Source organism: Grammomys surdaster, unplaced genomic scaffold, assembly GCF_004785775.1.
Source record: "Grammomys surdaster isolate TR1022 unplaced genomic scaffold, NIH_TR_1.0 126176, whole genome shotgun sequence".
Classification (NCBI taxonomy): Eukaryota; Metazoa; Chordata; class Mammalia; order Rodentia; family Muridae; genus Grammomys; species Grammomys surdaster.
This window is the reverse complement of record NW_021620983.1, coordinates 737,886-750,615: the sequence shown is the minus strand read 5'-3', so window position 1 is coordinate 750,615 and position 12,730 is coordinate 737,886. Positions and strand designations below refer to the sequence as shown.

The 12,730-nt window shown below is 41.8% G+C and overlaps 1 protein-coding gene across 2 annotated transcripts in view; it reads right to left on the bottom strand.

Annotated features, from left to right (window-relative positions):
- Ipo8 (importin 8) overlaps positions 1-12,730 on the bottom strand; it is a 59,734-nt gene extending 47,004 nt beyond the window's left edge. The window contains exons 1-3 of one of the 2 annotated variants that reach the window (XM_028757591.1): positions 12,427-12,730; positions 3,820-3,901; positions 786-942 (exon numbers count right to left, since the gene is read on the bottom strand). In XM_028757591.1, the coding sequence (XP_028613424.1) occupies positions 786-942; positions 3,820-3,901; positions 12,427-12,510 (323 nt within the window). In that variant the 5' untranslated portion in view covers positions 12,511-12,730. The remainder of the gene's footprint in view (positions 1-785; positions 943-3,819; positions 3,902-12,426) is intronic. The other variant, XM_028757592.1, reaches the window with a different exon arrangement.

The following is a 12,730-nucleotide window of genomic DNA, read 5'->3' as shown; positions in this document are numbered from 1 at the left end:
CTCAGTTCAAGCCAAGTGCAAGACTGGCAGGGTGAGCTACCCCTGCATGCTGCTTTAGAACCAGTGGGACATCCAGGAGATCGGGGAAACAAGCATCCTCACAGACATTGGTTTTGTGAGGTTCCCGGGACACAAGTGGCATATGAGAACCAATGAGAATAAGGATGCTCTTCTTCACCTGTGTTCTCCTGACTAACAAAAACAACTGCTCAATAAACCAACACTTGCTCTTTCTGTTACTGTTCCCCTCAAATTTCTTTTCTTTTCCTCTGTTTTCATCACAGTTGCACTTAATAAACAATCTTGCCCCCACCGATGCTTCATCTGTTGCCCCTCCCCTTCCTTGCAAAAAAAAAAAAAAATTCATTACTGGCTCATATATATGTTGAAGTAAATTCGTTTCTATTCTGAGATTGCAAAATTCATAACTCCATGGCTATGCTGTCTAATATGTAGAACTAAAAATGCATTTCCTGGGCTGGAAACATAGCCCAGTTGGTACAAACTTGCCCAGGATACAAAAAGTTCTCAGTTGAAGCTACAGCTCTACATTTATCAATCATTGCAGTATGCAGCTGTAATCCCAGCAATTGAGAATGGAGACAGGAGGACTAGAATTTTAAGGCCATGCCTGGTCAAACGTTATACTTAAGAGTCGCCTGGGATATATGAGACCTGTCTTCAAAAAAATAAAAAATACATACACACAAAGCTGAAGACTACACTCAATAGTCCCAGCCAAGGCCAAATGCCTCCTCAGATCACACAGACAGGGTGTGGCCTACCTCACCAGATCTGGAGACCGAATTATCCCTTCCACAATGTTGTCACGGATTTGCTGCCGGTCATTCTCGTGGATATTGAATGGAAATATCACTTCTCCTGGTGGAGGCTCCCTGTCCGGCCAGTACTGTGTCACCATGTTCTTCAGGTAGATGGCGGCTGAGTTTAAGAGAAAAACAGATATGTTGGACTCAGCCTTACAACTCAGCCATGTAGAAGACAATGCCCACCCAAAATGGAAAACCTTACAGGTGCAAAAAAGTTCCCCAACTTGGGAAGGGGAGATGGGAAAAATTCAAGAGTTTTATATTGGAGTCAAATAGGAACATCCCACCAAGTTGGAGGACATCCTTGAGTGACATAGACGTGACCTTGGAATCATGTCCATGTTTTCAGACTGAGCACAAACAGTGACATCAGTAAGCTGCTGTCTGCTGCTGATCTTGTCCCCCCCTCCCCCCCGTCACCCTGCACATTCGGGAGTATTTGTTCTCTTCCAGTACTGGTAATTTCATTTAATCCTTTGAGATATTATTTATAATTCATAAATAGATACGCACTCTCAAATATGTTTGGAAAATCTCAAGCAATCTATAGCTCTATCAAAATATATAAATCAATTACTTTGTTTCTATTCTTCTCAATATTTGACAAAAAGGCATTTGGAAGAAATTAGCTGAATTACTGCTATAATACTGCTTTGTCTTGTTTGGTGTGTGTTTGTGGTATGCACATATATTCATATTCACACGTGTCTGGGCCCATGTGAGGGTGGGAGACTGTGTATGCACATGCGTGCACGTAGAGGCCCAGAGTTTCTTCTTGATCACTATCCAACTTACTTACTAAGGCAGGGGTTAAACTGGATGTGGAGGTCACCAACTCTGAGCTAGTCACCTTGCTCTAAGAACCCACCACTGACTTTCAAGTGATGGGATTACAGGAGGCCACATGTGTGGCTGGCTGTCATGTAGGTTCTGGGGATGAGAACATGGATCCTCACACTTGCAGGTAAAGCATTTTATCCACTGAGCTAGCATCCCAGGATAATAAGAGATGTGGTTAGACATGGTAATGCACACCTCTAACCCCAGCACATGCGGAAGTTGAGACAGAAAGACTACTTCACGTCTAAATCCAATCTGAGCTATATCATCAGCTCAAGGCTAGCCTGGGTTAAAGTGTGAGAGCTTGTCTCAAAGAGAGAAGAGAAAAGAAGCAACGTGAAGCTTTTTAACCATTCCGGTTGAACCCTTAGTGTAAACACATATTCTCAAACATGTGAGACAGACACGTTTCTGAAGAGCTCCCCAGCTTTCTGTCTCCTTTCTGCCCCTAGCAAAGTTTCTTCTACTTCAATTTTACTGTAAATTAAACGTGGATGATAAAAGCATTTCACCATTGAAAAAATTCAACATGTTCTGTATTAGTTAAAATGTGACTGAAATTTAACTAAATCATGAACTTTATATCCTATAAGCCCTCTTTCATACATTTGATGCACCTAGGATTTCAATGTGTTTGATTAAAAAAAAAAAAATTACAGCACAGTAAGCATGCATATGTGTGGGAGTGTGTATGTGTGTTTTAAAGGGCTTTTTAATTTAAGCAAAACTATGAACTAAGTACCTCATTTACCTCAGTACAATTATTCTAGTCTATGATGTGATTGAGTAAGACTAATCATGCAGTAATAGAAAAAGCTGTACATGGTAGTGCATGCCTATAATCCCCGAACTTGAAAGGCAGCGACAGAAAGATCATGAATTCAAAGCCAACCTAGACTACATATAGGGGATAAGGAAGGAAGATACAAATCATGGAATTGTATAAGATCTCACAGACATAAAAGTAAGTTTTATGATTAAAACAAAATGTCTAATTCCTGATACTATTTAAAAGAAAAAGAAAGGGATGGAGGGAAGAAGGAAAGGAAGGAAGGAAGGAAGGAAGGAAGGAAGGAAGGAAGGAAAGAAGGAAAGAAGGAAAGAAGGAAAGGAAAGAAGGAAAGAAGAAGGAAAGAAGGAAAGAAGGAAAGAAAGTAGTAGTCCTGGTCCCCATTCAACCATCCACTCAAAGTTGGATGATAGTCTCACACACCTTTAATCCTAGCCCTGGGGAGGCAGAGGTAGGCAGATTTCTGTGAGTTTGAGGCCAACCTGGTCTACAGAGTGAATTCCAGGACAGCCAATGCTATAACAGAGAAACTCTGTCTTGGAAAGAAAAAAAAAAAAAGTCCAAGCAATACACTACATCTGTGACTTGACACAAATGTCACTAGAATTCAGATCTATAAATCTGCAGTGTTAATCTAAGTGACATGTTATGCTACTGGGATCATAACAAATTAGAGAGATATATTATTAAAGGTGGAAAAGCAAAATGGAAAACAGCAATGTTATAGAGGCAAGGAACTGACGGATAGATGAAAGCAAAGAGACTAAAATAACAAAACAAAAAAAACAAAAAACAAAAAACAACAACAAAAAAAAAACCTAGGGTAGCTGCGCGAACTCAGTATCCACCACTAACTTTCCAAGAGAAAAAAAAAGTATTCTTTCATCTTAGAAGTGTTTCATGTGTTCCTCCTAATTTTAAGAGATTTTTAAGATACACATTTTTAAATTATATTTTATTCCTTGAATGTTACATACATTTAATGTATATTGATCATATCGCTCCACCGCTACCTCCCTTCACTACCAGTGACCTCTATAGTACATTTCTCTCGTCTTCATTTTCTCTTTATATTCTATTGTTATTATTAGTAGCCTTGAGTCAAATTAGTGATGCCTTGGCCCTGAGTGTGTGGCCATCCATGGAGGCATGAGTGACTTACCAGCAGCCACATCACCTAAGGAGAATGACTCCCCTTCGGCAGCCAGCAGCTCTTCCAAAAGGGATGGGGGCCTTAAGGGTCACTCATGGATCAACGCTGGAATTTTAACTGTCACGTTCTTGCTCAGGTCTTATAAAGTACATTGTAACGATTTAGATTTAAAGTAGAACTCTCATTGACTTGAAAATGCAACTTACCTGCCTGACGCACAGGGAACTCCACATGGTCGGAGACTATGATCCGAAGCAAGCTGGGGGCAAAATTAATAATCTTGTAGGACTGAAATTACAAAGAAATGCTTTGTAAAAAAACAGGGCATTCTGAATAGCTACTAGCACCATTACAGAATATATTACTGTCTAAATGAAAGAAAAAACTTTTTTGTTCTTGTTTTGTGGTTGTTTTTTGAGTTAGGGTTTCTCTGTGTAGCCTTGGAACTCCTTCTATAGATCAGGCTGGCATGAAACGCAGAAATTTGCCTGCCTCTGCCTCCCAAGTGTTGGGATTAAAGATGTCTCTACTGCCCAGCAGAAAGAAAGGCTTTTAACACGAGATAAATTCTGAAGTAAAATGAAGATTATGAAAATACTTTTAAGTGATAAAAAATTCTTATAACAAACTAATAAATTAAAATGTGAGTAGTTTTACAATATTTGACATATATTCCCAAAATGCTCTTCAGAAAGTATTCTAGGTAACTCTCTCAACAGCAGCACATGAGTATTCACTCACCTACCACAAGAACCTGTGAAACCTTAAAATCTTATTACTATTTTAAACAATATGTCTTCTGTTACTCAAAGTCCTTTCTGTTGACCATTAATTTCTTCTACAATTTCTTATACCCTTTATCCTTTGAAAGGGGAAAATTCTTTTCTTTTTTCCTTCTTTCTTTTTTTTTTTTTTTTTTTTACTAATCATCTTCTAAGAGATATTAACAGGTTTACAATCTCAACCTTTTATTTGACCTCTGTGGTAAGTCAATATTGATTGTTAGTTACCTTGACAAGATCTAGAATCACCTCTGAGACAAGCCTCTGGACATATCTATGAAGGAATTTGTAGTTGAGTTAACTAAGATGAGATGAGGCTCCTTACAAGTGGGGTCTTGCATTGAAGAAAAAGAATAAAGCCAGCTAACACCAGCATCCCTCTCCCTCTCCCTCCCCACCTTCCTCTCTGCTTCCTTAATGTGGATGCAATGTGTGTAACTGTTTCAAGCTCTTAATGCCTAGCCTTCCCCACCATGATGGACACACCCTCACACTGTGAGCCAAAATAAATCCTTCCTCCCTTAAATTGCTTTTATCAGGTTTTTTGTTTTGTTTTGTTTTTGTTTTTTTGTTTTTGTTTCTCTGTGTAGCCCTGGCTGTCCTGGAACTCACTCTGAAGACCAGGCTGGCCTCCAACTCAGAAATCCGCCTGCCTCTGCCTCCCAAGTGCTGGGACTAAAGGTGTGCGCCACCACCGCCCGGCTTATCAGGTATTTCTTACTAGAAGAAAAAAAGCAGCTAATATAACCTACTCATCACAGTTGTTTCCTCCCAGATTATCTGGGCTCTAATTTCCTTGATATATACTGTTAGTATTCTGTCTAAACTCCACCTCCACAGTTATCTGGCAACAGCCAGGTAGGCCTGCCCACTATAAAAGGGGCTGCTTCCCTCCCCCCTGTCTCTCTTGCCTCTAGCTTCTCTCTGTCCCCTCGCCCCTCTCCCCTTTCCTTCCCCCCTCTTCACGTGGTCATGGCCAGCCTCTACTTCTCTTCTTCCTCTCTCTTCTCTTCTTCCATCTTCTTCCTCTACTTCTCTCCACCACCTTTGTTCCAAGGTCTGTTCTAAGCTGCGCTCGAACATCTAACATGTACTTTTGACAAACAGAAAACAAAATGTCATTTTCAGAAAACAGAAGCCCAACACAGGGTGAATAAAGATAGAATAATGGTTTTTTTTTTTAATTACAATTGCTATAGGAAAAGCTAGTCCAAGGAGGGCCGGTGTAGCACCGACAGCTGAGGACAGACATTGCTAGGCAGAGTCTGCTCAGTATCACAGTGCCTCGGGAATCCATGCTAAGGACTTCCTGTTCAGCCTACCCTCTGGGCCGTTTCACCCATAGGCTGTTTACTCTGAGCATGAGTAAGATAGAATCCCATTCCTTCTGACCATATTTAGATATGTATCTAGAACCGTACTGTCCCTCAGCCTAGAACATTCCTGGAGCTCTGCTTGACCTGTCCAGTGACTATTAACTTACAGGAGACTCTCTAGGCTCCTCCCAGGGACCTAGCAAGAGCTTAGATCACCAGTCACCAATACCTGGGACTAATCATCACACTAGCTTTTTTTTTTCTCTCTCTCTCTCTGTTCCCACGTGTTCCCAGCCAGTCTCTCTTTTCCCCCTTTCTGCCCTTCTTTTTCTGTACTTCTCCGGCTTCGTGGCTCTGTTCCCGTTTGTCTGCCTCTAACCCCTTACCTCTCTCCCCTTCCCCCAAATAAACCTCCTTTATATTAGGTCTGTTGTTATAGCAAGATTTCTCAGGGACCACCTGGTACACTCCACCCCACCACCACCACCACATTAGATTTCATAACACTGACATTCCCAGAAGTCTCATGAATTCTCAAGGAAGGAAACCAGTTCATTCAGCTTGACTTCTCCTGAGAGCCTATATGGGCAATGTCATCCTTTGAGACACAGCTGGGTTAGTAATATTTTCTCTTTCTTTCTGTTTTTTCTTCCTTTCTTTCCTCCCTCCCTCTTCCTCTTTCTCTCTCTCTCTCTCTCTCTCTCTCTCTCTCTCTCTCTCTTTCTCTCTCTCTCTCTCTCTGTGTGGGGGTGTCTGAGGATAACCTGTGGTGTCTATTCTATCTTTCCAAGAGTTCCAGGGATCAACCTCTAGTCATTAGGCAAACGGTATCTAGGGTTATTGACAGGGAAATAGACAAAATAGCTTAGAGGGCTGAGATATCTGCTCAACCCTAGTGTTTTAAGGCTTATTATAAATATAAAAGTTTTGTGTCTTTTATTTGGGAACTAAATGCCCCTAGGGTAGAGTAGAAACCCCCCAAATAATATTTACCACAACAAAGGAGGTCTACTCTATCTCTTAAAAAAAAGAAAGAGGAAAAGAAAGGAGGTAGATTCTTTTTGTCTATCACTGAAACCACACAAATTTTAAAGTCGTTTTTAAAAAGCAAATGTTTTAGAATCAGGAGGGGATGACAGCAATTAACAGCAATTGCTGCTCTTCCAAAGAACCAAGCTCAGTTCTCAATACCCACATCAGGTGGCTCACAGACATCCCTAACTCCAACTTCAGAGGATCTAAGCCCTCTTCTGGTCTCGGCAGGTACCACCATACACATACATGATAAAAATAAATATTTTTTAAATCTTTGGAGAGAGAACTCAGAAGTTATGAGCATCTACCACTCTTTCAGAAGACCTAAGCTCAGTTCTCAGCACCTATGCCAAGCCACTCATAGGTGCTGTAACTCCAGCTCCATGGGTTCTGATTACACTGGCCTCCACAGGCACCCGCACACATATGCACATACCCATATACATCCACAGAATTTTAAAGAATAAACAAATTTTGCTTTTTAAAGCCTGGGCTACATGAGATCCTGACTCAAACAAATCTGAGGAAAGAAGAAATGGCTAAGCCATTAAAAGTGCTTGCTGCTCTTGCAGAGCACCTGAGTTCAGTTCCCAGCACCCAAATTAGGTGGCTCACAACTGCCTGCAACTCCGGCTCCAAAAGCTGACTCCAAAAGTCCAAATGACTCTGACCTCCGCAGCCACTGGCATTCATGTGCACATTATTTACGTATATGTATGCTTAATTGTGTGTGTGTGTGTGAGAGAGAGAGAGAGAGAGAGAGAATGAGAATGAGAATAAATCTTTTTGCTGGCTATGATGTCATATGCCTTTAATCCCAGCTCCTTGGGGGCAGAGGCAGGTGGACCTTTGAATTCAAAATCACCCAGTCTACAGAATGAAATTAATGCCAGCCTGGTCTCTACATAGCAAGTCCCAGACCAGCCAGAGCTACACAGTGAGACCTGGTCTCAAAAGAAAATAAAAACAAACAAACAAACAAAAAGAAAGAAAGAAAGAAAAAAGAAAAAAAAAAGGTATGTTGTAGGCTGGTGAGATGGCTCAGCATAAAGAACAATAGCTGCTCTTCCAGAAGTCCTGAGTTCAAGCCTTGGCAGCCACATAATGGCTCACAATCATCTATAAAGGGATCTGACGCCCTCTTCTGGCACATAGGTATACATGAAGACAGCGCACGCCTATATTTTAAGAAATAATAATAATTAATTTAAATTAAAAAGGTTTTAAAAAGCCAGGTGGTGTAAGCACACACCTGAGAGGCAGAGAGAGATGGATCTCTGAATCAGAAATCAGCCTGATCTGCAGAGTGAAATTCCAGGACACACACAGGACTACACAGAGAAACCTTACCTAGAAAAAAAAAAAAAGTGTTGTGTTGGTTTAGTTTGGTTTTTGAATACAGGGTTTATAGTATAGTCCTGGCTGTCTTGGAACTCACTTTGTAGACAGACCAGGCTGACCTTGAACTTACAGAGATCCGCCAGCCTCTACCTCCAGAGTACTGGGGTCACCTGGCTAAAACATGTGTTTTAAGCAGCAGTTTTTAATGGGGGAAATTTAAATATAGATTTAACTCAGTCTTCTACAACTTCAACATATATATTATTAAAATAACTTAGGTTTAAACTTTTTGGATAGAGAAAGACCTTGAAGTAAATCAAAAATAAATATCTATACCTTGTTATAATCATAAAAACTGACTTCATCCCTTTAAAACTCTTTTTTGTTTTTCGAGACAGGGTTTCTCTTATAGCCGGGGCTGTCAAAACTCTTATATAGACACAAAATAGCCTATACACTTAAGACTAATGCTGCTTATTAAAACTGTTGCCACTGAACACATTTCAGACTCCTATTTTGCAACTGTTGGCTATTTTTAAAGAACTTCTGAAACTTTGACTTCTTTGCTAATTTGGCCTATGTTATGGCAAGCTAAAACATTCAGGGCAAATACAAATGTATTCAAATGTAACTTTCCTCACAAATAATACCCCATCACTGATACTCTTTGAGCTTCAAGTTTCTTTCTTTCTTTCTTTCTTTCTTTCTTTCTTTCTTTCTTTCTTTCTTTTTTTTTTTTTTGAGCTTCAAGTTTCTAACAAGTAAGAAGATGAATTTCTCAATGACTTCACAGGTATACTTGCTTTATATAAGTAAAGCTTTCTGAAAATAAACTGTTATGTTGTTTAATTAACTTCTACGTTTTATTGCTAAGACTTGAGACTTCTGGTCTCTTGGTCTCTGATTCGCTAATCCCTCTAGCCCCCAGCTGGTGGGCTGAAGCTTTTCTCAACTTGTTGTTCCCTCTGTCTGCTCCTGCCCTGTGCTTGGTCTGCCTCTCTTGTTTCAAAAACCAGGTCTTCGGTAATGTAATCTTTAGAAAATGACTGTCCATCTCTTTGTCCCAACACACTTACAGACTGCTCTGTATAACCTGTCTCACCCAAATAGCTAATGAACTCCCTGAGCAGAGTCTTACACACCAATGCATAAAATATAACTCAACAAATAACTCCTATTATTTCTAAAAGCAAACTTCCTTAAAGGGCAAAGAAAATGATGGCTATGGATGCACTTTGGTGCATGCCTCATGTGTATCTTGGGCCCAATTAAGCGTAACTACAAAAAGATTTAAAAAAAAAATCCATGAACATCTATACATAAAGTAGGGATTCCAGAACTTGGTAAATAAAAGTATATACCTTAAGGCTAAAAATAATAGCTCAGAGGTAAACTGTTGACCAAGTATGAGCGAGACCCTGGGTTCAATTCCATGTACAACCAAAAGAAATTTAAAAAAAAAACAAAACAAAACAAAAAAAAACAGTACACACCTACAATCCAAATACCTATGAGGCTGAGGTAGGAAGATTAGACTTCATGGCAAGACACTATCTCAAAGATGGAGGAAGGAGAAGGAGGAAGAAGAGTAAATATGCAAGATAAAAAAAAAAAAAAAGATGGTGAGGGATGCTTGCCTACCATACCCAAAGCTCCAGGTTCCAGACTCAGCAACACAAATTTCAGAGTGATGCAGCACTCAGGAGACAGAGACAGCTGGACAGTAAGGCAGAGGCAGCCTGGACTATATGAGACCCCTTTGGGGAGAAAAATGCAAAAGAACTAAACTCTAATCTCATGCAGTAGATACCTATTCATTCATGCAAGCAAGGCAAGATGACACAGGGGTGCTAAGGACAAGCATACAAAACCTAACACCAAAATCACATATTATTAATGGTAAAGTGACATCATATCTAGGTCTTCTACTTAGAATACAAAAAACTTATTGAAAGCCTATTATAATCCAAAACACTGTACCAGATATAAATGCTAAATGAATGACACAGCAATGTTATCTTGCTTTGGTTTGATTATTATGGTGCTGGATATGAGCTTAGGGCCTCACACTGTAAAACAAACTACAAGTAACAAGGAAAAATGGTCTTCTAATGAGACAAAATTTGGATTAAAATATTATGAAGAGAACACAGGATTGAACCTCTCCTGGTTCTGCAGGCTTCAAACCTTTTCTGCTTCCATAATATCAACTGCATTCATGTGCTGACAAATCGGAAAAAAAGCAAGGTTAGGCTATGAGCAGAAAGCAAAGCATGGCATCAAAGTTATGTTCCCTATTAACACTATCAAAGGGACATCTGGTCCTGTGGTGAACTCAGTGTCAAACAGGCAGCCTCCCAGTGCCCAGCAGCAGGTTGCAAGTCTAGCCTTATGGCATCCTTCTAACTAAACCCCGATGACTGTTACTCCAGACAGTATTCTACAAAGTCTGGGACAAGTACTGACACTAAGTATGTATTTTTCTGGGGTGACAATCCTTTTCCTTTTGAAACATCAAAGCATCCTTTTTGGCCATTCAATTCAACATAACCTTGTGTGTGTTAGGATTACAGGACTGAGCAGAGCTGGAAATCATATAGGGCCTCAGGAATACTTGGCTGAACACTCTACAGCAGAACCAGATAGATATTAACAGAATCTCGACTTTCCTTCTTACCTCTTGAGGATCCTGAATTCACGTGTACCTCAAATGCCACAGACTGTTAGTTAATATTTCTCTTTCAAAGATTCAAAACATCTTAAAAAAACAAACAAACAAACAAACAAAAAAACCTCTACTAGGGCAGAAACACCCTTATACTACTTGGCACAGAATCGTCTGGGGAGCCGCTTAAAATACAAACTCGTTCCTATTCCCAGGTTTTCAGATTCTTTACATCAGGGATGAAGTCCATAATTTGCATACCCAATACCCAACAGTTATCAGAGAAGTAGAGGCCACTGGGTCTCAGCAACCCCACAGGATCCACTAACTACCCCTTCACAATTGTAGCAAGCTAAATTGTCAAGCCATGTAAGGAGATTTTAATTTGTACATTTTAGTATGAGGCTCATAGTCCCTCATGTATAGAACCAGAGCTTGTGCTTATTATAATTTTGAAAGGTTGGGCCAGGTGTAGTAACGCACACCTTTTTTTTTTTTAGGTTTTTCGAGACAGGGTTTCTCTGTGTAGCCTTGGCTGTCCCGGAACTCACTCTGTAGACCAGGCTGGCCTCGAACTCAGAAATCCGCCTGCCTCTGCCTCCCAAGTGCTGGGATTAAAGGCGTGCGCCACCAATGCCCGGCTGTAACGCACTCCTTTAATCCCAGCAGACTAGAGGCAGAGGCAGAAGCAACAGGCAGATCTATGCGTTCCAAGCCAGCCTATTTAACACAGAATTCCAGGTTAACCAGAACTACACAGTGAGACCCTGTCTCTGAAATGAAAGAAGAAGAAGAGGTGGAAGAGGAAGAGAGGGAAAGAAGGAAGGAAGGAAGGGAGGAAGGGCGGGAGGGCGGGAGGGATGGGGAGAGGAAGGCAGGAAGAAGGCAGGAAGGCAGGAAGAAGGCAGGGAGGCAGGAAGAAGGCAGGGAGGCAGGAAGAAGGCAGAGAGGCAGGAAGAAGGCAGGAAGGCAGGTAGAAAGCAGGAAGGCAGGAAGAAAGCAGGAAGGCAGGAAGGGAGGGAGGGAGGGAGGGAGGGAGGGAGGGAGGGAGGGAGGAAGGAAGGAAGGAAGGAAGGAAGGAAGGAAGGGCGAAGGAAGGACAAAAAAGACAAGAAATTTTGGGAGTAACACTGGAACAATGAATGTCTAGACTGAATGGAAAGTGGCTAAACGAAAGTCACACACATTTCAGCATTCGAAAGAAATGCCTTAAATATTGTTATTACTGGCTGGACCAGTCTTTGAAAAGGTACATGGTACAGGGAAACCACGTGCTCTTCCTAGAACTCCCTCGGACAGTACTGCCCAGCGCTCCAGCAATACTGTGCCATGTTCCACACTGCCACCGCCAGAAGCAAGGCGAGGGGCAGGGTTTCCAACAGCAACACCTGAAAAGGGCGGGTCCGGAGAAAAGCTAGTTTAGCTTTGGTGAATTTTTCCCACCGCATCTCCACGTAAGCGCAATAAAGGAAAAGAAAACACACCCAAAGACCACTAGCAAAGGTTTCATAGCTTCTTTGTGCTGTCCAAGAGAGCTGAGCAAGCGCACCAAGAAGGGACAGATAGCCAACAGGTGCTCCAGTTGCTCCTCAGGGGTCCCGGTCTCAGGTTGGGGTTGGAGGAGAGAAGGGAGAAGAGTAGGAAAAAGAGGAAGAGGGGCAGCCCCTTGCTCACCTGGTTAAGCTCCGTCTCAGCTGCAATCCTCAGCTTTGGGTCGATAGTGCCCTTCAGCGCCTGGATGATCCGATTGAGATCCATGTCCGCGGGCGGGAGCTACGGTCCCAGAGCCAGCAGGCCGGGTTGCAGCCGGGATGTCTCCTGGCCCCTCTCGGCTCTCTCTGCCACAGGGCACCACCTCACCCCCAACCCCTGCCGCTGCCACCACCGCTTACAGCTACTTGCTGCGCCACTCTGACTCCGCGCCCCCTGTCCTCCCTCCTTCCCCCCCACAACTCTCTCTCCATTCACCTTTTACGAC